A 26792-nucleotide genomic window follows, 5' to 3' on the forward strand; every position below is an offset into this window, starting at 1 on the left:
CAGTACAATTGTAAGAGATTTGATTTAGGTCATACTTGGAATGGTCTAGTGACTTTCCCTATTTTTTTCAATTTAAGTCTGAATTTGGCAATAAGGAGTTCATGATCTGAGCCACAGTCAGCTCCCGGTCTTGTTTTTGCTGACTGTACAGAGATTCCCCATCTTTGGCTGTAAAGAATATAATCAATCTGATTTTGGTATTGACCATCTGGTGATGTCCATGTGTAGAGTCGTCTAGAAATTAACTTTTAAAGTTAATTTCCTCCAATTTTTAGAGTTTTTTAAAAGTAATTTTTAAGTTAATTTTATCTGTTCCAAATAAAATTATCTGGAACAAAAACAAGTATTTCTGAACAACTTTCAAACAAGGTTTGCCCTGAACAGTTTGTTTTGGGACTTGTCCTTTAATGATATCCTTTTAGGAACAAAAAGTGGGGTTTGTGGTGGGGTGATTTCTAGATAGAATGTTGACTAGTTGACTAATAGTTTCAGGGGGTAAGGTGTGGACTAGAAGAAGGCCATTTGCAAACTCCCATGTAAAAAAGCAAGGGCAGATAGTCTGCCTAAAAACACATACATGGTGTGTGTGAGGGGTTTTGGGGAGGTGGGCAGTATATGGGAACTCTCGGTAGTAAAATCTTCAGCTTCTCTGTAAACCTAGAACTGTTCTCAAAATAAAGTCGCCTGGACTTCCCTGGTGGTCCAGTGGTTAAGAGTCTACCTGCAAATGCAGGGGACATGCGTTTGGTCCCTGGTCTGGGAAGTTTCCACGTGCCTCGGGACAACTACGCCCAGGTGCCACGACTACTGAGCCCGCGCACCCTAGAGCCCATGCTCCGCAGCAAGAGGAGCCCCCGCGATGAGAAGCCCATTGCCCCCACCAGAGAGCAGCCCCGGCTCTCTGCAGCCGGGGACAGCCCAGGCGCAGCAACGGAGACCCAGTGCCGCCAGCAGTACACATGCAAATAAGTAACGTAAGAGGCGACTGATTAAAACAGAAAGAAAGACACTGCCTCTGGGATTCTAACAAAATATGTTGCCATGTGGTTCTAATCTCTAGTCATCCAGGTAGTGGTGGTGGCTGAAAGGATTTAAAAGTGATAACACGAAACATACTAGGAAACTTTCAACCCAACATAAAAGGAAACAGGTAAAGTCAAAACAGGAAGCCTGGCATGAACTGGAGCGACCCTTCTTAACACGACTCCAGCACGTTGACGTGACAGGCCGTAGTCGGCAGATGGGGCCTGGTGCCCGCCAAGGACGGAAAATCTGAAGTATCCATTCACACGAGATTACGCAGTTAACCACCAATCAAAGGGAATAACTTGTGGGACAGAAAGAATTTTAATCAGTGGGTTAAAAAACTTACATAACCACGCTGAGCATAATATACGCAACACTGACTTCCAGGTAATAACATGAGCTTTTTCCTCTGTGTGGGAACAGCTCACCCCGAACAAACCTGATATACCGCAGCCTGACTGATCATCCGTCACTAGGAAGCTCTGACGCAAGACTTTTTATTTAATATAGAAGAACTCCCAGAGTGCGTTTAAAACAGTCTGCTCTTTTAAAGCTTCTTTGCACATAATTTTAAAGAGAATATATAAACTGAGGTATATCTGTGTTGTCGTTTCACGAGCACACACTTCAATTTCTTAGAAGGGAAGCTTCTGGATACATCACAGTAAAATTTCATTTCATGAAAAAATGATTAAAGTGGTGAGGTATGCGTCCTGAGATCCTGCGCACAGTGTGAGCTCCCGGGGTGAGGGTGCTGCATGATGGACACACAACACAAACAATACAACGAGTGAATAAGTTCCCGAGCACACAAATCCCTTCGTTATAAAATGCGCCTAACCCGAAGCACAGCAAGGCAGAGCCTGTGTGGCCTGGTCCGGGCGCTCTACGGGTAGGTGTAGATGTGCAAGGATGGGTAAGCCACGGCGGTCCTGTGGCTCCCCTGTGTGCCAGGACATGTGCTCCTGGACCAGCTCGGCTTCACGGGTGGAGCTGGCTCTTGGCTGGGGTTGGTGCTTCTCTTTGGATCGCAAGATACTGTAAATCCTGGCTTCTCTTTCTGTGCAAACAAGACAGAAGAGTTGAATCACTTTGTGCTGCAATTCCTAAAGCTATAGTTAGGACTGGGGCTGCTGTTACAAGGAGTGAGTGAGAGGTAGCTGCGTTTCTCCTCAAATACCCAAGTAGCCGACACTGTTACAGGGCAGAGGGCAGAGGTGAATCAAGCATTCACCCTAGTCCCTGAGATGGCCAAAGAAAGGTCCACAGGTGATATCTTAATTGCTCCGAGAAGCTCAGGGATTACATTTTATAAGCTGTTTAGAAACATAACACGAAGAAAGAGAACCTGATTTACAAGGTTGGAGACTGCCCAGAGTTTGTAAACTCTTATCTGACAGACCATGGAAGTTAAATGCCTACCTCTCTGTTACAGAAACATTAAACTAGAAACTTAAAGGACAATCAAGTAGAAGTCAAGGCTTGGGTGGCATTCAGCTACTCTACTGGGTTTAAATGACGTGTATATCCCAATTTACATGTTACAGCCTAACCAGCCTGTTTCAGCGGAGGGATGCAGCTTCAGCCACTGATAGGCATCTTGCAGTGGATGCTGTGTGAGGAAAGGGGACAGTCATCACTTATCAGCATGGCAGGACAGAATCCTCTGTGACTGGGCTTTATCTCCACCTCTGTTCCCACTGCTATGTTTCTGTGGTATCATGGTGGCTGGACTGTCTCCCTTGTTACCCCTCCCAGAGGATCATGGCCTTGAGGAGGGCTCACGTTATACAGTCCTCAGAGGGCCCCACATGGTTGGATCTTCATACGATATTGATGGGTAAATGCGAGCATCATTCTCAGAACCCCCAGGCAGCAGGCTTGAGAACATGGCAGCGATCTGACCTTGAGAAGCCATCCATTCTGTACCTATGTGTGTATGCATACTAAGTCCCTTCAGTCGTGTCCAACTCTGCAACCCTATGGACTTTAGCCCGTCAGGCTCCTCTGTCCATGGGATTCTCCAGGCAAGAATACTGGAGTGGGTTGCCATGGCCTCCTCCAGGGGATCTTCCTGACCCAGGGATCGAACCCGCATCTCTTATGTCTCTTGCGTTGGCAGGCGGATTCTTTACCACCAGCGCCATCTAACTTCAGTAATCCAGTGGTCCCCAATTTTTGCTCCATCTGGACACATGTGAGCAGCACTTCCCCAGAGACACAGCCAGGGTTATTTGAAACCACTGTTCACCAGCTGTTTCTCCATTTTTTTCTCCTCCCTCTAAGGAAGAATGGGGCTTCCCTGGCGGCTCAGTGGTAAAGAACCCACCTGCCTATACAGGAGACATAGGTTCGATCCCTGGGTCAGGAAGATCCCCCAGGGTAGGAAATGGCAACCCACTCCAGTATTCTTGCCTGGGAAATCCCATGGACAGAGGAGCCTCGAGGGCTACAGTCCATGGGGTCACAAAAGAGTTCGGTACAACTTAGTGACTAAACAATGAGGAAAGAATACGCAGGTACAAATGAGCAAGAGAGATGTTATGACAGGGATAAATACGAATTCATTCAAACTTATTCTTTTAAAAAAGCGAATCATTCACAAACCTCTGTACCAAATGGTCACTGTAAGTGGATGTGAGACGCCCCTCACAACTGATGGTGGCGTCCCAATTTGTTAACATCTCCTGGGTTGAGAACCCTGCATTCACTACCACTTTTTACCTCAAGTGTTGCCGTGGAGTTACAAGATAATAGCTGCCTAACAAATGTTCAATGAAACAAGATGAAATTTGCCATGGCAAGTGTTCAGCCCTGGGTGAGCTTCCTCAGTGCCTGTGGCCTTGTGGGCTGTGCCCCGGGCTGCTCTGGTGTTTGTAGCCAGAGGAGGCAAACCACCTGAGACGCTCGCCTTAACAGAACAAATCCACAAAGACGACGCTGTGTGGACTGTGGATCACCACCCCTCCAAATCATATAATACATTTGAAAAACAAATAAAATTAACTGTGGGCATATACATATACACATACACACATACATTAGGTGAAATACCTGTATTCTGTCTTTATTCTTAGTCAAAATCAAGGTGGTCATATGTGTTGGGTCCAGGGAGGTGCTCTTGCCTCTTCTGTTTAACTGGGACTAAAATAAAGGAACATATTCTCACTAAGTTTTCCACTTCCACTGAGGAAGCTCACCCAGGGGAAGTGTGTGGCTGTGTGAGACACACAGAGGACTTTTTAGTCATGCATGTTGATTCGTTACGGTACTCTCACTTTGAAAGAGAGGCAGAATGCAAATACAGTAATTCAAAGAAAAGAAGGAAACTAATACTCGCTGCATGCCTACCACGTGCTGGGCACGTCACACATGGCTTCACGTAGGACATTCCCAACACCCTCACGGTGTGGATACCACAACCCCGACACGTTAGACGCAGGAGCGCAGCCCCGGGGTTAGGTCGCCGCAGCGGATGGCGCCTGGGGCTGGGATGTGCCGGCAGGCAGCCCGCACAGCGTCTGCTCCCGCCGCTGCCACGCCGGCCGCTGAGGGCCCTCGGGTACTGGACGCGGGTGGCGTGCTCTGCCCGGGCTCCGCGCGGTCACGCTGCGGGACCTCCTCCTCTCATCCTCACCCACGGGGCAGCGCTCCACACAAGGACGGCCTCTGCACGCTCTTTGGCCACTACCGCACCCTAACCTAACTTACACACAGAAGAACCGAGGATTTCGTAGCCACGCTCCCAAGCACTAAAGAGGTGGTCGGATCTGTCCCTTCTGTTTCCTACCGCATCCTACCCTGGACGTTAACTTCCTGCTCGCTTGTTAAAACCCCCAGCAGACTCCAGGGTCCCTGAGGCAGGGAGGGTGTCTCGTTCAATGCTGCCCTCCCAGGGTTCAGTAGGTGGCCGGCAGGCAGTGGCTGTACAGTACAGCTTGTTGAATGGATGGATGGAGCGGCCCGCAGCCTGCTCTTATGATTTGGGTATAAAGGCCACAATTCACCAATGCGTGATATCAGACTTCAGTGGTGTCCGACCCAAGGCAGTGTCAGTGTCCCCACCAATGCTAACGTCCCCCCGCTCCCAGCTGCACTGTCAGGGTGACGGGGGCGATGCCATTCTTCACCCTGTGGGGCAGATGCACTAATTGGAGAAATCAGAGCAACTGCGTGACACAGACTACAAACAGAACAGAACAGAGAGCCCAGGAGGGAAGAGTTTTCAGGAAACGAAGTAAATATTTGAGGTGATGGGTGTGTTGCTGAACTAAATGGTGACAATCCTTTCTCAATGTATATATGCATGTTGTGTGCGTGCATGTGTGTGTATAAAATCACATTGTACACTTTATATTACCCAAAAAAGTTTTAATAACTTTTCTATGAGTGAGTTAAAAAAAATAATTCAGGCAAAAATAATACCTTATTCAATCGTGGTTTTTCATTTTTTATCACTGAACAACTGGCATTCTCTGAAGTTCTGAAAAAAGCAGGATGCTTCTGCAGAGAAGGAAATCCTGCCCTTTCCTAGAAGGATTGGAAAAAGAACAGTTTTCAGTTGCTCTGTTACAATTAATCTACTCACAACAGCCCCAATTCACCCAAGGGCAAATCTCCCGCCTCTGAAGGCATTTTCATCTTCAGAGGGCAGGGGGTGAGGCGTGGGTGTGGCTGTGAGGACGGAGGTACCGGCACCAGGCCTGACCGCTCGCCACCCAGCCGCTCTGGACGGGCTCCAGCCACCGCTCTTCCGTCACTGCCCCCTCCCTCTGCAAATCCAGGCTTGGTGGGCTCCTGCACTTGCTGTGCCAGAGGCCAGCGGAAGGGCCAAGCCGAAACACGCTCAGGGATGTCAGAGGACCCAGGTCGGTCCTGTCCGACTCTATGCGACCCCGTGGACCGCAGCACGCCAGGCCTCCCTGCCCACCACCAGCTCCCGGAGTTTACTCAAACCCATGTCCATCGAGTCGGTGATGCCATCCAGCCATCTCATCCTCTGTCGTCCCCTTCTCCTCCTGCCCCCAATCCCTCCCAGCATCAGGGTCTTTTCAAATGAATCAGCTCTTCACATCAGGTGGCCAAAGTATTAGAGTTTCAGCGTCAGCATCTGTCCTTCCAATGAACACCCAGGACTGATCTCCTTTAGGATGGACTGGCTGGAACTCCTTGCAGTCCAAGGGACTCTCAAGAGTCTTCTCCAACACTACAGTGCAAAAGCTTTTCCTTTTGAGGGCCCGGGTGAGAGCTCTGAAACCACATAGAAAACGCCCCTCTGTCCCATTTCCCATTCCCTTTCTGGTTTAGAGGAAACCTCAACTCTGTCCTGCACCCACTGCGGCACGCTCTGACCAGACAGCAGACACAGGCAGCAGGGCGTTCTTACTGGGGCGCCTTCAGTTATCTCTGAGTCCGGCATCAAAGTATTTTTCTGATACTGTTTGTTTCGCTGTTTTCTCGACTTAAGTGGCTTTTTCTTCTTCTTATACATCATCTTCTTCTGATTCAACTATTTCAGAAAGTACAGAGAAATTAGCCATTGAGGGCTGCAGAGAGACATCCACCCACAGGGAGTACGCTTTTCACACAATGCTCAAGACACCATTGCTGACCCGGTATGCGGGCCCTCACAGTGTGTTGACCTGTTGTTGGTTTGGAGAACCAAAAACCAGTTCAGTTACCTCATTACTAGAGACCCCTCCCCACTTAACATGCCTAAACCCCCCTGCTATAGATATACTGCCAAAGGGGCACCTATACCAATAACCAAGTATCTGTGATATAAATGTGAAAGCACTTAAGGTAATATATATCACTTAAGGTAATACTGGCAAGTATGTAAGGTAATACTTAAGGTAATATATATCACTTAAGGTAATATATTACTTTAAAATTACTTTTTATTTTAAAGTATTTTAAAATAAAATAAGTATTTATTTATTACTTAATTATTAATATTACTTAAAAATTACTTTTTATTTTAAAGTATTTTAAAATAAAATAAAATAAAGTATTTTAAAATAAAATATTTTAGTTAATATTTTAAAATTACTTTAAAATATTACTTAAGGTAATATATATCACTTAAGGCAATACTGGCGAGTACAGACGATACTGATTGATGGCTGTGGGATCAGCTGATACAGTTTGTCACCACAAGGCAGCTTTAATAATTAAGCAAATGAAGCTTGGTACTAATTTTCCAGGTACCCATGGTGTGGTGAAGCTTATTCTGATGCTGCTGTAAATCTAGCTGCAGAAATTATAGGGTCTAGTCTGATATGGCTGGCTCATCTGACATAGCCTTAAATTCATCCTAGGAGGAAGATCTTTCTTAATGCAACTAGGAAATCAAGTGCATAGTGAACCGCAACAAATATTTTGCTGTCTCTAAAGCTCTTATAATATCTATGTAAAAAACAAAGTCTGTGAATAGACAGGGCAAAAATATCACTTACTATATAGAAATATAGAAAACTACCTAAGATCATGTAAACAAAAACACTTTTCAACACTTTTTAAAATGTGTGGGTCGTTTTTAACAACTTCTATCTCTTAACGTGGTTTTCACTTTAAGTTAAACATTTCCCCCTCACTTATTGTTAATTTTGCAACATATGTGGAGCCCTCACATTTTTCCTCTCTAGGTTCTAAAGAAGAAAGTTACAAAGGACAGAAAGAAGGCCTCCAGGGCAGGGTAACCAGTTAGGATGCTATTGCTGTATTTTCTGCAGATCTTGGGATGGTTGAAAACTCCTCCAAACTGCTCAGGAGTGTCAGGCCTTTTTTTAGGCTGCTACTTCCTGGGTGTCAGAGTCTCTAAAATCTCACCTCATTTGCTATGTTCAGTAGGTGAGCAGGGAGGCCATCTGAGAGGGAGCTGTCAGAACCGCTGGTGCTGTTTCCAGAAGGAAAGGAAAAGGGAAAGATTTGTCATTAATGTCTAGGATGTGTAACACTGACCAGAACAGGGGCATGGGGTGAGGACACCTGGTCTGCTATTTGCCCACAATGTGTATTTCAATTACTAAGAAATCAAGACAAGCCCATCCATTCATTCATTGCAAACACCTCCAGCATGCCAGGCAGTACATCAGGCATAGGAAACAGAGATGACCCGTGTGGCAAAATAAATACTGGCCAGATGGACAAAGCTGCCCTTGGCAGTGACTGTGAGAGGCTGTGGGATTCTCTGGGAGCAGCCCGAGAGAACAGCAGGGGGCTGCGGTTTGTCTGAAAGCGGCGGCTTTTTCCAGAGCTCGTGACCTGTCTAGTCAGTACCAGCTCAGAGAGCAGGGATGTGACTAGTTACTCTTTAAGAATGCGTTGAAAATACAAATAGATACATTTAATAACAAAAGATCTGTAGGTCTCAGATTAGGAGCATTACTCTTAATGCCCCAAATCCCCCTTTGAAAGTTTCAGAGGAACTTTCTAGACTGATCTGAAGTGCCCCCCCACCCGACCCCGCAAACCGTCCTCCCCCCATTTCTTCACAGGCTAGGATGGATGAGGACTCAGACACTCCATCCCTTCTCCCTTCATCCTGTCCTTGGTTGCTGTGCTGCGCTGTTTTCCCCTTTCCTGGGCTGTGGCTGGCGAGAATTGCAAGCTCTGCTCTGTGACACGTCCTCCGTGTATGGAAAACGTCTCAGGCACAAAACTCAGACCTCCTGGGAAAAGGCCAGCATTCCCAGCCCGTTCGTGCTCCTCTCCCTCCCACCAGCGCACAATGAGGAGCCCTGCAGCAAAGCAGCGGGAAGAAAGCCCTCGCTCCTCTCCTAATTCCCAGCTCCCTGTTCTCACAGGCTTTTCCAGTCTGAGCAGCAGCCTTTGAGGCCGCTAGAGAATAGCCTCTGAAGTCCCTTTTGGAGATAACACAAAGCATGAACAAAGGGGATAGAAGCGTTAGATGCGGTCGCCTCAGAAGATGTCTAAAACCAGGTGTGTGCACACAGACACAGCTCACACAGGGCTTGCACACGCAGCCCGCTGTTCTGTGTGACACCATGAATGGATAGAGCCCCACGGAGGCTGGTGCTGAGGCTGACAGATTGGATTCAATAATTCTTCACTAAATCCATCAGGGTATCCCTGCTGAGCCTGTCTGGATGCAGTCAGGATGCTTTTGAGTCAGTCCCCACTGGGCCCGACGTGTAGCAGTTGATACGCAGGAGGCGTTTTGTTTTTGAGGCTGAAAGTGAAGAGGCCTTGGTGCAGTGGAACTTGTGAGTCAGGCAGAGGCTCCCGGGAGAGTGGGAGAGGTGACACGGTGAATGGGACGCCCTCCCTGGCCTGACGGTCTGGTTTTTAAGGTTCCTAAAGAGACTTCTGGGAGACTGAGTTGGCAGAACTACTTTGGGGCCACAAATCAGGGCTCTCTAACCCTTTCCAGAGCAGAGAAGGGAGGCTAACAAAGATCAGGCACTTAATACCTAGTTGTTTAAAGAACAAAGTGTATCTAAGTGTGCCATGATTTTATTCAATACTTTGCCTCTGAGGTTCAAACCAACACAATAGAGCAAGCAAGACAATAATTAAAAAAACAGAACCTCTCTGGTTTTTCTTTGAAATGAAGTTTGTTACCTGGATTCAACGTCAGACAAAGAGATGTCACTCCAGCTTCTTTCTAAATCCATATCTTGTCCAAGTTCCTTGAATTTCTTATGGATTTCCTGTTGTAAGAGCTCTTTAAGCTCTGCCAGACACTGCATGAACTATGGAATTGAAAAAAAATGCTATTCTTGATTATTCATTTATTTATTCATATAATAAATCTGCTGAAAGGCACTTTGTTTATTTCTGGGGACTTAAGGATGAGCAAACCAAAACCTCTGCTACTAAAGGCATGTTAACAATAAATTACATGAGCAGTGGGAACAGGCAGAAGCATTTTTAGGGAAGAATGTCAGTGAACACTGCTTTAGACATTCCCTTGGTTATAGCTAATAATAAACTTCTTGAACAATGCAAAGGTCGGATTTGCTTCATTTTTTTTGAGTAGCAAAGAAGGAAAAGTTAGAATGGGGTTGTTCAGATTTTGGCCTCTGGCAAATCTGATTTAAGAGGCCCTATGCTGAAGCCAAATTCTCCTTTAAGTGTTTTTTTTATTGAACAGCAGCATCCTGAGTGGTGCATGTCACGTGTTCCCAGGGAGGACATTTCAGAGGGGGCATGAGAGATGAGTTAGGGACCATGAGTCCAGGCTCCCTTTTAAGAAGGTGAACAATAAAGGGAAATAGAAATAAGCTCCCGGAAAAACAAGGCCAAAGGAAGTCTCTGCTTGTGATTTAGGATGGGGGCAGCTTGAGAACATCTGCAGTTGGGAGGAAGAAGAAAAGGGAAAAAGAACAAAAAACAGGCCCAGAAAAGAGAAGAGGTAATTAATAAGGCAAGACCTCAGGGAGACCATAGGGGAGGCTGGCCAGTGCAGCAAGGGCAGGAACAGTTCCGGAGAGGGGAAAGGACACCTGCTTTTCTGAAACAGGAGAGAGGGAAGCAGGCACTGGCGCCGCCACAGAGAAACCCAGAGTGAGGGGGAGGTGGCTGCTCGGAAGGGGCGCGTGGCCCCAGCTCCCGAGGAGGCACGAGGTCGTACTGTTGGCTGGGAGTGTGCAGACTGGGGCTTTTCTTACTTTCTTTGATTATAAAAACTTCAGAAAAATATGAGGAGGAAAATAAAGATCACCTGTAACCCCACTGGGCTGACTTTGGACCCGTGTGACAATGATCACATGTCTTGAAAGCCCATTTTTACCTTGGTTCGGTCAGGGTCACAGAAGTCCAGAAGGGTGTCACAGACATGGTAACCCAGGGATTTCAGATCCTCAGTGGTAAAGTGAGTGTCTCTTTTATTGCCTGGGGACAAAAAAAAACCCATAGGACTTCTTATTAAGTCTTCATGAGCAAATGCAAATCTAATTTATGAATATCTCATTAAAAACACCACCTCTGATTCTAGAATATTATGCTTCTGGTCAGGGTCTCTCTCATAGTCTATTTCAGGAGAGTCTTTGACAATGATCAAGTTCACAATCATGATGCCTAAATTACTGAGGTTTTACTTTGTGATAAGCACTAGGCCAAATGCTTTATGTACACGATCTCATTAGGCAGTACCTGTAATACAAGTACTAATATTATCGCCAGTTAAAGGAAATTCAAAGGGCTTCCCAGGTGGCTCAGTGGTAAAGAACCTGCAAGTCAAAGCAGGAGCCGCGGGAGATGTGGGCTTGATCCCCGCGTAGGGGAGATCCCCTGGAGGAGGAGATGGCAACCCACTCCAGTATTCTTGTCTGGAGAATCCCATGGACAGAGGAGCCTGGCGGGCTACAGTCCACGCAGTCGCAGAGTCAGGCACGACTTGAGTGACTGAGCATGCACGCGACGGAAACCCAGAGTCGGACCCGCCGTATCTCCAGGCCCCGAGCAACCACTGTGCTATCCTGCCCCGTCAGTATGATACTTCACACTCGTATTTTGGGTTCTCAAATTTAGCATTAAAGTGCAGACAAGAAAATCTTCTAGCTCAATTATCTCCCCAACATTCAACGGAATTTCACCTTGCCAGTGCTTGCCTTGGCTTCCTCTTGCCATAATGGCCCGTGATCTACGAAAGACAGCTTACCCAGGGTGGACCCGCCAAAAGTGGACTCCATGGTGTAGCTGTTTAGGATTCCCATCCGCCACATCACAACTCGTCCTGTTCCTTCTTTGCACTTTTGGACTTTAAAGTTACAACTGTGAAAAGAGAACTAAAGAGAAATCCAAACCCTCTGTTCATCATAAACTGGCAAACGTAAGATGTCTAAAATTAAAAAATAAATAAATAAATAAAATTCACTAATATGGTTAAAAAAAAAAAAAGGAAGTATCTATTAGCTTCTAACATATGCTCCATAAAATACCAAGGGGTGTCATAGATATTACAGAGGAAAAAATGAGTTCTGCAGTCATGTTGGTCAGGGAGATGCAGGTTTAACCCAATTAAACAGGCCTTCTCTGCAGGACCTCTCATTTAACGTGTTATTGTGGACTGGCCTCTCACTAGGGGAGAGAGTAGATTCTAATTTTCATGGCCTGTTAACTCTTCCTTTCCTTTCCCACCTTCCCCAGGGACATTCTGTAAGACCAGGGTTCTTTGAACAACCTGTTTGGGAATGCTGGCTTACTTTAGTATTCAAGGTACCAGCCAGCATGAGATTTATTTTCTACCCTCCCCACCCTGAACCTTTGGATCTAGAACCCTTATCCTCTATCTATGATTTGTGTATGCCTCACCCTATAACCTCTGCCCGGACTCTCCCCACCTCCTAACACTAATGTGGTCCTAGTTTGGAGTTCAATAGCCTCCATCGTATTTCATGATCACCCCCAACTCCTTCCTCATTTGGAATTTGTAAACATATATTGGGTTGGCCAAAGAGTTTGTTCAAGTTTTAGATACTGGGTTCTGGATGCAATTTCATTTGAAGAAAGAAAGAGATTCCTGGAAAAAATAGGAAGATTAAAAAAAGAAAAGAAAGAATGGAGGCAGGGAGGGGAAAAGGGCAGAAGGAAGAAAAGCTTCCTTTTTTTTTTTAATAAATAAGTCACAGATATAAAATATCTGTCCTATTTATATTTTTTCCAGTCTCACTGCACAGCTTGTGGGATCTTAGTTCCCTGACCAGGGATTGAACCCAGGCTACAGCCGTGAAACAGCCAAGTCCTAAGCACTGGGCCCCCAGGGGATTCCTTTGTCCTATATCTTTTTTGTTTGATTTTTTCAGGACTAATTATTTTTAAAGGGACATTTTTATTCCTATTCGATTTATTTTGGCTGCACCAGGAAGCATGCAGGATCCTAGATCCTTGATCAGGGCTCAAACCCTTGCCCCCTGCAGTGGAAGTGTGGACTTTCAACCCCAGGACCACCAGGGAAGTCCCTGTCTCCTATCTTTATGTGAGAGAAATCTGCGCTATCACTTAAATACTTTTCTAAACCCAACTTAGCTTCTTCTTTTCAACGCCAGTTGGACTTTGTGACTCTACTGATGGTGTTGAAAACCAACTTCTAAATCAGTGCAGATACAACTGTCACAGAGCTGTCACTCAACCAACTACTAAAGACTTTTAAGTTGTTTTCATTAGTCCTCTACTGTCTTAGTTATTTGTGATCTTGTATTACATAAATGTTTCTGTAGAGGCTCATATAACATGAGCGTTTTGTTTGTCTTTCAATCCCTTCTTCCACTGCCAGTCACAGGATGAAAGATGGCAGAGAATTCTACCTGTTAAGGGTTTGAACTTACACCCAGGGCAAAGCAGCCAATAGCAATTAAAAAAAAAAATCATCTTTATGGAGATATTATTCACATACCATACAATTCACACATTTAAAGTACACAATTCAGTGGCTTAAATATATTCACAGAGTTGTGCAACCATTACCAAAACCTAAGTTTAGAATATTTTCATTTCCCCAAAGAGAAATCCAGGACCCATCATTAGCTGTCACTCCCCACGCCACCCTCTCTGCATCAGCCCTAGGCAATCAGTAACCCACCTTCTGTCTCTACGGATTTGCCTTTTCTGAGTATTTCCTAGGACAGAATCAGATAACATGTGGGCTTTTGTGTCTGGCTTCTTTCACTCCGAATAATGTGTCCAAGGTTCATCTGAGTCCTGGTGTTATCACTGCTCAGTTCTTTGTACTGCCAAATAACATCCCATTGTGTGGATATACTACCTTTTATTTATCTTTTCATTGGACAATGAATAATACAGTGTCATTCTTAAAGCCACAATTTTCTAAAGTCTTGAAGTCCAGCTGTCTGGGATTTACCCAAGATAATGAAGAGCAACAAAGTGGCAAATCAGACATTGCATACAGGAACGGATGAGTTATCCTTCTCCCTTAGTCAGTGGACAGGAAATTACCTTTCGTGCTTACCTTATCTGGTGCATTTTTGCTTAACATTAAAGGAAAGACTCGCTCATGAAGCCAGAACTGGCGATTGGTGTTATTGCAACCATACAGGAAGATGTTATTCTTCCGGCTGTGGCCATGGAAATCACAATACAAGAGAACCTCCCTTTCTTCAAGAAGTCTATGGGGGGTGCAAACAAAGGACCCAGTGGGTATACAAAGGCATGAGAATGGTCAAGGATCCCTTGGAGTCTCTTCCTTAAGCATGTCTGTTGATACTTTCCCTCCTAAGAAAATTTCAGCCCCTAATGACCTTCACAGGACCCCCAGCCCCATCTCAGAGGACCCCCAGGCCCATCCCTGATGGAAACGTGCCTCCAGCACTCTCTGCCCTGCCAGCCACGGAAAGCAGAGATGGGCAGGCCTTATGAAGGAGAGGAGAAAATCCATTGAAAGAGAGCCCCCCGGTGCAGACCAGTGGAAAGAGGGAGACAGGCAGACAGGGGAAAGAACCAAAGACAGCCGCGGTTTCTGACGTTCCAGGGTTAGTTCCTCTAAGACTCAGCTCCTGTCTCTGGATGACCAGGACACCTACTCAATCTTCCAAACACAGTCACCTTCTCGGTGATGATGGTAACAATGCCACATCTTTAACATGCAGGGGACTGTGCTAAGTAGATAACATGCATTATCTCATTTAAGCCTCACAGTAACCACCCAAAGTGAAAGTGAAGTCGCTCATTCGTGTCCGACTCTTTGTGACCCCGTGGACTGTAGCCTACCAGGCTCCTCCGTCCATGGGATTCTCCAGGCAAGAATATTGGAGTGGGTTACCATTTGCAGGTATTATTATCCCCACTCTACAGACAAGAAAACTGAAGCTTCCGTGGTCACAGTAGTAAAACCAGGTCTCAGAGCCAGGCCTGCCCAACTCCAATATACACTCTGAGCCATTCTGCCTATCAACCCAAAGCTCTTCTCAGCCGTTCACACAGATACGGTGAGAAGGTGCGTGAGTCCACATATTCTTATGTGCTGCAATTTCAGGTCCAGTGAAACGGAAGCTCCTTTAAGGTGGGTGCTATTGTATCATTAGTCTTCAACTACTTTTACATTGGCTTAGAAAATGCAAATTGATTTATTATTCTTTCTTTATAAGAGGATAACAAGGAATTCAGACTCTGCAACCAGAGAACTAGCCTGTAAGACCTTGGGCAAGTTTCTCAGCTTTTCTGGGTCTTCATTTCCTCATCATATATAGAATGGTGACGTGGACTGTGCCCACCTCACAGGGCGAACGTGAGATTAAACGGGTCAGGCGGGAAGCACTGAGAATACTGCCTGTTGTACACAAGAACTGACGAATGGTTAGGTACTATTATTATTATTACACAAGTCTCATCACGAAGACTTATCAACTCCCTGACTTTTGACCTTTTACATTCAATCATTTCACTTATAAGTGAAACACCTCTAGTGAAATACTGCATGTTTAGTTTCAATCCAAAGAGAAGACATGATTTAAAAATGTGAAAACTACCAAACCCACATGGCTGCAAAGAGAACATTAAAGACTGTCCCCCAAACCATTCCTGCCTCCTATGCCACCGGAAAAGATCACACACATCAGATAGTGCTGACAGTGTAAGACCAACAGAGAGAAGCCTCACCTCTTGATCATATTCCTGGTGTGCCAGATGCAGGGGAAAGACTCCTTCAGAATGGTTTTATAATGCCGGTTCAAGTCCCTTCCAGCCAGCGAACACCGATAATTCCCCACGATTACTCCGTCTGGATTTAACATAGGCACCACTTTGAAGATAAAGATATCTCTGAGGAGCTGAGCATCTGGGGAGTTGCTCAGGATGAAGTCCAAAAAGCCTTTCATAATCCAGGAGCTGTTACTTTCCCCAGGGTGCACGCGGGCAGTCAAGACCACAGCTTTCTTCGCAGCTGCCTCTTGAGGGGTCTGGGCTGGGTTGGTGATGGTGAGCAGGTAGACGGTGTTTCCTGCGAGGCTCCTACATAAGGTCCGGACTTTGCAGAACTGAGATTTGATGGGGCTGTTTGCCACCGACAGGAGGAAGCACTGCAAGTCAGTGTACGTGTACGGGTAGAAGTGTGCAAAGAAGCAAGTGTCCTGGTCATGCGGAAACTGAACGGTCCACGTGAGACAGTAAGAGGGCTGCTGGCCGTCCCCCGGGTTGCTCCTGTAGTACTTGATCTCGTTCCCTTCTCTCCGCCAGCCAATGCTGTGGGTGCTGGCATCCAACTGGGAGTACATGAGCGGCTTCATCCCTACAGTGTAGAGGCTCTTGGGTTTCAGCAAGTTGACGATGGTGAAGCGATAGGTGACGTCTTTCCTGGTGTTCTGAACTCGAAAATAAAACCACTGAGTGTGCTTGTTTGTGTAGAGGTCAGTTCTCAGGGTGAGTTCATACTCGTAGGTGCTTCTGTAACAGAGAACACAGAAGCATCTCTCTGTAGCTCCACCCGCCCCTCAAAAAACAAACACTGCTTTCTCCTGATAGAAACAGATCTTGCTACAACAGAAAACCCTGCTGTAGCAAACATTTGTTTTCTATTCTCCCTCGTTTTCCAATTCATGCATCAGGCGAGCAGGAACTTGGGGAAAGGAAACTCATTCGGAGCGGGATGGGAAGAGCCTCAAAGCTGACACTGCTGCACGGCACGCTGGGGAGCGCCGCAAGCTCCCTGGTATCTTTCAAGAGCATCCAACAGCAGCTTCTAAGCACTTCAGCACCTCTCTCTGAAGCGCAGCGACCAGCAGTGAAGCCAGAGCCAGCGCTGGACGTTAGCTGCTTTCCGGATATCATCTCTGCAGAAGAGACCTTCAAGGCCTCTGTGCTGTCTTTAAATATCTGATCCTCACTTAGTTAAAGATGAGGGGACATTTCTGGAAAGCTTTCACCTTGGTGAACTTGCAGAAGACCACATACAAATGCCAGAGATCATGGAAAGATACTCATCCACAAGCATAACTCACGAAGTACGAACTAAAGGCTGTCCCTTCCGCCTCCCTCTCACTGGCATTCCAGAGCTGGGAGACAGGCACTCTCACATGCAGCTGATGGGGACTGAAATCACGCTGGGAGAACAACTGGACAAAACCTAGCATTACTGAAGTGATCACACCCTGACCCAACCATTTTATGTCTAGGATTTGTCTCATACCACCACAAATATTTAAAAATGCGAATGCATAAGGGTATTCATTCATTAAGCCAAAAATTGTAAACATCTTCATTTCCCATCAGTTGGGGAAAAGCTGAATAAGGTATAGAGGATCCATACGATAGGACAATATGAGCTATTAAAAATAAGGAGATGCATCTGTGGTATGACCATAAGAAAACTTTTAAAATTTATTCAGTGGAAAAAACCAACATGCAAAACAGTATGTATTTAAAAAACCAAACAGTATGCATACTGTTTTTTAAAACATGTAATCTGTATATATTACATCTATCCAGAGAGAAAAAAGTGAATGCATATACACAAAAATTAATACATATAAACAGTTGCTGCATCTGGGAGGTATGATTATAGGACTTCAACTTTTTATGTTAGGTATTTATTAAGGAGCTTCCTTGGTGGTTCAGTGGTAAAGAATCCACCTGCTAACATGAGAGATGTGGGTTTGATCCCTGGGTTGGGAAGATCCCTGAAGAAGGAAATGGCAACCCATTTCAGTCTTCTTGCCTGGAGAATCCCATGGACAGAGGAGCCTGGTGGGCTAGCAACTAAACAACAACATTTTTATTAAGACTGTAAAAAGTTAATGAACAGAAACCCTAATTAAATAGAATTGGGAGACCAGAAGGGGGAGCTCTCAAGCCCTGCAATGACAGTGGAGCCCAACAGGAAGAACTCTTCTTCCTGGTAAAGATGCAGCCAACGACAAGCTAGGAACCTTTTGTTGACTAAAGCCTCCCAACTTCCTTCTCCTCAGCTAGAGTGTTCTCCCTCCCTGCATTACAGGGCTTTCGAGACTCCCTGTGGCTGCAGACCCCGAACTGCAATTCTCTGTCGCTCTTGAATAAGGGCATGTTTGCTGGAGAAATATCTAACAGTCTATTTCAGGTCCATAAAGCAAATTTCAAATGTGCACTAATTTCTTTTAGAAGTAGAAAAAAGTTTGGATAATTTTTTTTCCCCTGGAGGAAAATATGAGTCACAATTATTTCATTCTTCTTCATTGTCCTCACCATCATCTCTCATCACCTTTCTCTTTTACAAAAACACTCCTGACTCCTTAACATGATTCCTGAAGAGACGTCTCAGTCACTTCCGTCCTCATCCCTTTGGGAAATTCCTTTCTGTTACTCACACTCTGACAGCCTTCTGCAGGTTCCCACTCTCAAACCTTGATTCAAACAGCAGAGTATTATCTTCTGGTCCTTGTAAGGAGACAGAGAGTTCCTTGATAATTCCCCGTTTGCCTCCCACTCTGGAACTGGTAAAATAGGAATCTTCAGTAGGCACTGTGGATGAGATAGATATATTTAGTCCAAGTTCCACTCAGAATCCATTTATCCAGTATATGTTTATTAAGCCCCTCTGTGTTCAGCACTATTCTAGTTTAACAACAAGGGGTATTTAAATAAGAAATTTCTATATTCTCAGTAGTCAATGGCTTTGCAAGTAATTATTTAACATTCACAGACTTCATACAATCTCGAATCACTTATATGGATAATTTCACTTTGCAATTATTTTTTACTATATTTGCATTATGTATCAGATGTTAGCAATATCTACCAATCAACAAATGATTGGCATCAACAAAGATCCTGACCACGGGGCAGGATAGATACATGCATTAAACAAATAGAAATATGTGCAGGGCCTGCTTCTATAAGTAGGTACTTCATTAGTAGATATATTCACATTATGACTTTTGCTTCTATATGCAACCTTGTCACTGTGGAGACTTAGAGAGTAAGTAATTTGGATAATAAATGAAAGCAAAGGAGAAAGTGAGTACAAAATGGGAGTAAAAGCACAGAGGAAGTAAAAGCAGAGAAAGCAGCAAGAGTACATATAATCCATTTAAAGAGCTGGAGTTCCATGTTGTTCAATCTTTTCAAGGAACCATAATCAATGTACAGACCAGCAACCAGATGTCGTTAATATAGGGATTTCAATATTTTCTTGAGTCTCTTAGGTAACATTAAAAATGATCCAATTCATAGCCCACAGTAACATGTCTCAAAAACAAAACCTCTTTCTTATTTAACCCACAACATTCTTATAGCATATAGCATATATGCTTATGTATATATGTGTGTGTGTATATATATATATATGCTTATATATGTATATATGCTTATGTATATATGGTATATAGCATATACCATATATAGTCTTATAGCATATAGGACTCCTCACTCAACAAACCCCCAGATTCTCCCCAGAGCCCCATCTTCCCGGTTTTCAGTTTCCTCATTCCTCCAGTAGGGTGGGCTTAACTCCACTTGATGAGTCCAAAGGCAAGATCAAGACAGCTGCCACAAATGCGTGTTAACAGGACAATCCACAAAAACTGTCGTATCAGGAGAAGGAGCTCTCAGCGCCAGGGTTTTTCCCTCTGTAGAAATACATCTGGATAGAACCCATGAGGCAATGGGGATGCACGGTCATCTGGTTTACTGAAAATGACTACAAGGTCACCCACAGGTAAAACAGGCTCCACGGTAACACAGGCTTATGATACCAAGAATTTCTTGAGGTTCTAGGAGTGATACATCCCCTATTATTTATAACCCAAGTCAACTGACTTACAATCTCAGATTTTATTAAAAAAATTTTTTTTACGTGGACCATTTTTAAAGTCCTTATTGAATTTGTTACAATATTTGTTTCTGTTTTCTGTTTTGGCTATGAAGCATGTGAGAGCTTAGCTTCCCAACCACAGATGGAACCTGCATGCCCCACGTCGGAAGGAAAGTCTCAACCCTGGGCTGCCTCGGAAGTCCCCTCATCTCAGATTTTAGTCTCCCAAACTCCTCAGATGTTCCATAAGGTGGAGCTAGGTAGTTGCTTTATCTTTTCTACCTCACTGAATATAGTAAGTTTCGCCAAAACGGTGAGATGAAAGTCCAAAATCAAGGCAACGGGGAGTAGAGGGTGTATAACCACATCTCAGATGGACCCTCTCTGCTAAAAGCCACTCATTTAATTTTTCTCATGGTAGGAATGTAGACCCATTGCCGCTTCCTCTTTCCTATCTCTTGCTGTTTCTTAACCCCCTCTCCGCGATTTTATTAACTGACATTCCATTTCTACTAATTACACTTGGTACATATTCCTCCTCTTAATAAAACTGACTTCTCTTCTGACCATTTCTATCTATTGATTCACAGTTCTTCAACATGACATCTCCTTTCTGCCTTCAAGGTTACAATTACCAGCTGCTTCACATCCTCCCCAGCACTTGTTACTGTCTCTACTGTTGTTAGGGCTGTGTTAGTGAGTTTGAAGTTGATTCATACTTGCCGTAAATATCTTTTTATCAATAAATATCCAATATCAGTAAAGGATATTGAACAGAGGGAATTCTCGACTTCCAGTTTTCAGAACGCTATCATGGAAGGTTGGATTTTGCCCAGTGCTTTTTGTGCGCTGACTGAAGCGACTGTGTAGCTTTTTTCCTCTTTGTTCTATCAATGAGGTTTGTCACACTGGTTTTCTATGTTGACCCACCCTCGGCTTCCTCTAACAAGTCTCTCCTGGTCACGGGGTACAGTCCCTTCAATATGCTGCTGAATTTGGTTTGCTGGTATTTGGTTGAGGATTTTTGCGTTTACATTCATGAGGAATACTGACCTATAGTTTTCTTGTGATGCCTTTGTCTGGCTTTGAATACTGGCTTCACAAGAAGAGGTAGGAAATGTTTCCCCTTCTTCTGTTTCCAAAGTTTTTGAAGAACTAGGGCTATTCCATCTTTAGATGTTCGGTACAATTCAAATACATCCTGTTAAGCCATCTGGGCCAGGGAATTCTGCCCAGGAAGACTCTGAATTACTAATTCAGTTTCTTTGTTATAATCTATTTAGATTTATTTCTTCCTGAGTCAGTTTTGATAATACATGTTTTTTTCCCAGCAACTTTTCCTCTTCGTCTGTGTTAATTTGCTAGCTTAGCATTACCTTATAACTCTTTTGATCTCTGTAGAGTTGGTAGCTGTGTCCCCTTTCACTATTTTGATCATTTGTGTCTCCTCTCCTTTTTCCTTGGTTGGTCTGACTGAAGTTTTGTCAATGTTGTTGATGTTTCCAAAGAACCAACCCTTGGTTTGATCTCCTACGTTACTTTTCTATGTCACTGACTTCCATTTTCCTCTTTATTATTTCCTTCCTTTTGCCCGCTTTAAAAAAATTCTTTATTTACTTATGGCTGTGCTGGACTTTTGCTGCCACACACCGGCTTTCTCCAGTGGCGGTCAGCAGGGGCTGCTCTCCCCTGCGGGGCGGGCTTCTCACTGCAGTGGCTGCTCTCGTTGCAGGGCCTGGGCTCTAGACCACAGGCTCAGCAGTTGCGGCTCACAGGCTTAGTTATTCGGTGGCATGTGGGATCTTCCTGGACTGCCAAACCCATGTCCCCTGCATTGGTAGGCAGACTCTTAACCACTGGATCACCAGGGAAGTCCCCTTTGGCTCACTTTGGACGTAGTTTGCTCTTACTTTTCTAACTTCTTATGGTGGAGGCTTAGGTAATTGATTTGAAAGCTTCCTTTTTTTAAAATACAGGCATTTAAAGTCGTAAACTGACCGTGCAGTGCTTTAGCTACATCTCATAAATTCTGATATGTGGCTTTATTTTCAATCAGTTCAAAATATTTTTGAACACTTATGTTTTCTTTAACCTGTGGGTTACTTAAGAGAAATGTGTTATTCAATTTGCAAATATTTTGTAGATTTCCCAGATTTCATTTTGCTGTTGATTTCTAATTTAATTTTGCTGTGGTCAGAGAATATATTTTGTATGACTTCAGTCCTTTTCAACACATTAAGACTCACTTTATAACCTTATGTATGGTATATCCTGGGGAATTTACCAGGTACCCTTGAAAAGAATATGTATTTTGTTCTTGGGTACAGTGTCCAGCACATTTTTATAAAAGACATGAATTCTACCAATTAATGCAGGAAACTACAGCATAAATGACAGTCATACACACCTACTACAAAGTACTCACTACAGTACAGGAGGTGGAGAAAAGACGAGCAATTCCCCAAAGATCCAACATCTGATTCTCAGGAAGAAGAACAATAGAGAAGAAGATATGAAATGGACTCAGAACTATTAAGAAAAGGTACTATCATTTAAAAAAAGTGACTAAATATTTAAAACTGATCAGTTATGAATTTCAGGGCTATCACTCAGTTTACCACTAAACTATGGATTTTTAAAAATCATTTTTATTATGATTTATTATGATAGAAAATATGTTTATTGTAATTTGGTCATGATTAATTACTCACTGTTTGGTGTGATAACAATACCTGAATCTAACTGATAGACAATTGTGCCTTTTTCTTCTCCTACAATTTCTGGTATCTTTTCATTTCCTGTAGGTTGATAGAAATATTCTGGTTGAGGTGGAACCCATTCTGAAAGAAGGCATTGAAAAAGTATAAAATAAGAAATAATATAAAAGGTACTTTATTAGAACTGATATAATAATAGTGATTATTCAAATGGCTAGTCTGGTTGAATCAAATCAAATTCCAATCCTAAGTTTCCAGTGTGTTTGTAAATTAATCTTGCTTCTTTCTATAAAGACTATGGAGAAATTTTTAACAAAAAGCATATACAACAGAAGTATAAGACTTAAAAATAAGCCAGAAAGTTGGTGCAACAACTCTACAAAACGTGTCCCTGAACTTCCAAGTCAGGACAATACGATCAGCTACATTTTTCTTAATACTATAAAGGAACAAGTATACCAATTTCTTCAGAGGAAACAAGGTTTTTTCATTAACACTCAGTTCTGAAAGATTTCTCATATGGGACTTGGGCAACTTCCCACCATTTTAAGTACAGGAAGCCACTGATGAAAGCCAAGGGCATATAAAGACACAACTTAAATTTAACAATACATAAAAGAATCATACACCATGATCAGGTGGGATTTATTCCAGGGTTGCAAGGATGGTTCAACATTCACAAATTAGCCAATGTGATAAATCACAGTAACAAAATAAAGGATAAAAATCATATGATTATTTCAACATGTGAAGAAAACACATCTGAAGAAAATTCAACATCCTTTATGACAAAAATTCTCAGCAAAGGGGGTATAGACAGATCACCTCAAAATAATAAAAGCCATGAATGTCAAGCCCACAGCTAACATCATACTCAACAGTGAAAAGCTGAAAGCTTTTCCTTTAAGATCAGGAGCACAACAAGTATGCCTACTCTTTATTCAACACAGTACTTCGACCACTTTATTCAACACAGTACTGGAAATCCTAGCCAGAGCAATCAGGCAAGAAAAAGAAATAAAAGCTCTTTAAATTGCAAAGGAAGAAGTAAAACTATCACTGACATATATTATATATAGAAAGCCCTAAAGACTCTATCAGAAAACTGTCAGAACTAATAACAAATTCAGAAAACCTGTTAGAACTAATAACAAATTTTGTATTTTGCAAAATACAAAATTAATACACAAAATTCCACTGCATTTCTATACACGAATAATGAAAGAAAAATTAAGACAACATTCTTATTTACAACTGCATCAAAAAGAGTAAAATACCTATGGATAACTTTAAACATTAGTGTAACTTTTGACTTTAGGGAGTGTGGATCAGTTTCTCAGAGCTTAAACATTTCAGAGTGAGCTAACAGATAGCGAATCTGTCCTGCCTTGTACTTCAGTATGCATAGAACTTAAAACTATAATACCGACTATCAGAACAGCAAGGCCACGACACTTCAGTCACATTACCAATGTGATGAATGCTCTCCTTGATGACCTCACATTCTATTGGCCACCTTGGAGCCTGTAGCAGCGCGTTTCCAGAGAAAAAAGCAAAGAGATCTTGGGGTTCTCTAAGGCGCGGGTTTACTTCGCCAATGTCATCATAAAGAAGCTGTCTGCTCTTAACAAACGGTGAACTCAGCATAAGAGAATCTGCCAAAGGGAAAGGGAAAGAGTGAACAGTTTCCTTTTCCTTTTGAGGAACTTTTACTGCTCAACTGTAACAATTAAGGAATTTTAAGCATTGTATTAAAATATCATTACAGATACGCAATCCTATGACATCTTTCTCCTTCAAAGAGATTTAGTTTAGGCTGACAACATCAAAATTATAAAATGTTGAGCTAAAATTCCCTTGTAGCTCTCAGTAAAGAATCTGCCTGCAGAGCAGGAGGCCCAGCTTTGATCCTTGGGTTGGGAAGATCCCCTGGAGAAGGAAGTGGCACCCCACTCCAGTGTCCTTGCCTGGAAAATCTCATGGACAGAGGAGCCTGGTGGGCTGCAGTCCATGGGGTCGCAAAGAGTCGGGCATGACAGAGCGACTAACACTAACACTTAAGCTAAAATTCTGCTCTAGTCTATTAAGTACTTACATGTAAAGCTTTAGAGTAAGTCAGAAGAAACTGGTTTTTTTTTTTGTTTGTTTTGTTTTGCTTTTTAAATCAAAGTTAATGGGTTGAAGACATTTCAACAGTGGGTTACAAATAAAAGTTACTTAATGTATGTTACTTTTGTCTAGAGAGAAGCAAAAAAAAAAACAAAAAACAAAACCCAACTTTCAATTCTTCGACCACCAGCATTTTAGGAAAAGAGGACATAAAACTTTAATAACTACAGTGTAACAATCTACAAATTAAATTTCAAGTTCTTGCGATAACCATTCAAAGGACAGAGAGAGACTTAGGAAACAGAGAGGATGGAAAGAGGAGTAAGAAGGGGTAGAAGAGGGAGGAGAGCTCTTAGGAAATAAAAAAGAGGGAAAAAAGGGAGGAAGAGAAAGGTTTCAAGGAGAAAGGGCAGGGGAAGGAAGTGGGGGAAAGGATTCAGAGAAAGGGCAGGGGGAAGGAAAGGCTCCAGGGGTGGTAACTCCCAGCTCTGGTGAGGAGATCAGGGAGAAGAGTTTCTGTTTTCTGGTGTGGAAGCACGTGCGATACCTCTGCTCATGGCTCCTATCTGTCTGTGCACAGTTGAAGGTAGACAGGTAGGCCCTAGAAAGAGGAAGGAAAAGGCCTGGTTTGTCCTACGGATCTTTCTTTCCTCTGTCCTTTTTCCCCTATCCCTTTCCATCCCCCCACCTTTGGGTCCCTGCATTTCTATGTCTAAACATTTCCCCCACTGTTTAATGGTGACAGTTCGGGGAGGCAACAAACATTTGAAAAGATGGTAAAGCTACTCAATCTCACTCAAAGAAATGTAAATCAAAATGACACAAAGACATCAGTTTTTTAGCTAATAGAGAGGAAAAACATTTACCTGTTTTACACTCACCCTGCCAAGGGTGTAAGTAAACAACTACCCTCAGAACTTGAGGACAAGGCAAATTTGGTGGAATCTTTCTGGACAGCAAATTTGGCAGTGTCCAGTAAGACTTAAAACACACTAACCCTTGATTCAGCAATCCCACTGCTAGGAATTACCTTACAGATTTTCTTACAAAAGCTCATCAGAATACATATGTAGAGATACTCCCTGCAGTAATGCTCAAATAGTAAAAATGTGCAAACAACCAAAGCATCCATCAAAAGGGAAGTTAAAATAACTATGACATATTAATGAGATGGAAAATTCATTAATAGGTATTAATTAATAGGTAGGTGCTCTCAAAAAGAATGAGGTAGATATTTTTTGTGCTCCTAGGGAAAGCGTCTATTATTAAACAAAAAAAAAAAGCCAAAGTAAAGATAGTATAGAGGATCCTCTATGAGCAATCAGAAAGAAAAAACATATAGATACTTGAGGGTATAATTTTTTTCCTGAAAAAAAAAAAAAATGATTACAGTAGTGGCTATATTAAGGGTGGGGCTGGGAGAGCTCTTAATTTCCTTTTGGGTTTTTTCTACCGTTTGAATTTTCTAATCTTTATGTATATTTTCTTTCTCTCTCTCCTTTCTTCCCTTCTTTTTTCCTTTTTGAAACAAGTATATTGTAACTCATTTCTTTTTTACTTCCTTTGTACTTTTCTGGTTTAAAAAACAACACAATAAATGCTCTGCTACAAAGACAAAGAAAAATATCTTCCTCACTCCAATGACCAAAACAGGGGTGGGGGTGGCAAGATGTCAGGTTACCAATTCTACTCTAACTAAAATTCATTTTCATTGTTGTGTTACTTCTGTAGTTGGCTTTGCATTTTATGTTTTTGTTGTTTTTTTTTTTTTTACTATATGAAGACAGGCAACTGTTTCTTATCAATGCTATTTCAAGCATCAGTAAACGGGACAGGAGGAAACTGAAGGTGGGTGGTTGGCTGGCTCCTGAGCCACCCCACCCTGACAGTCTTCTTTACTCAACCTTTGCCTTTCTACTCCCTGCCAGGAGCTCTGGGACACAGAATGGAAGAGCCTTCCGAGCAGAAGGAAGAACAAAGATGTAAGAACATGAAAATGGAACTGCTGCATCAAAGGTTAAGTACCGTCGCATTTCCCCCCTATTGCCAAACTGCCATCCTAAAACAGTCCATCTGGGGCCTTCCTGGTGGCTGGGGTAAAGGATCTGCCTGGCAATGCAGGAGACACAGCTTCCGTCCCTGCTCTGGGGAGACCCCACACGCTGCAGAACAAGCAAGCCCGTGGGCCACAACTGTTGAGCCAGGGCTCCGGAGCCCGCGAGCCACAGTGACGT

The 26792-nt window shown here is 43.3% G+C and overlaps 1 protein-coding gene across 1 annotated transcript in view; it reads right to left on the reverse strand.

The window, feature by feature from the left end:
- Positions 1-1362: 1362 nt before the first annotated feature.
- The window catches only part of AGBL2 (AGBL carboxypeptidase 2), a 29279-nt gene continuing 3849 nt past the window's right edge, over positions 1363-26792 (reverse strand). The window contains exons 5-18 of the mRNA XM_061153637.1: positions 25106-25159; positions 23919-24104; positions 22465-22530; positions 18288-18441; positions 15607-16389; positions 13961-14117; positions 11654-11780; positions 10784-10884; positions 9613-9743; positions 7858-7924; positions 6413-6535; positions 5452-5556; positions 4081-4170; positions 1363-2086 (exon numbers count right to left, since the gene is read on the reverse strand). Coding sequence (XP_061009620.1) covers positions 1913-2086; positions 4081-4170; positions 5452-5556; positions 6413-6535; positions 7858-7924; positions 9613-9743; positions 10784-10884; positions 11654-11780; positions 13961-14117; positions 15607-16389; positions 18288-18441; positions 22465-22530; positions 23919-24104; positions 25106-25159 — 2318 coding nt within the window. The 3' untranslated portion in view covers positions 1363-1912. The remainder of the gene's footprint in view (positions 2087-4080; positions 4171-5451; positions 5557-6412; positions 6536-7857; positions 7925-9612; positions 9744-10783; positions 10885-11653; positions 11781-13960; positions 14118-15606; positions 16390-18287; positions 18442-22464; positions 22531-23918; positions 24105-25105; positions 25160-26792) is intronic.

The sequence above is a fragment of the Dama dama genome, chromosome 1, assembly GCF_033118175.1.
Source record: "Dama dama isolate Ldn47 chromosome 1, ASM3311817v1, whole genome shotgun sequence".
NCBI lineage: Eukaryota > Metazoa > Chordata > Mammalia > Artiodactyla > Cervidae > Dama > Dama dama.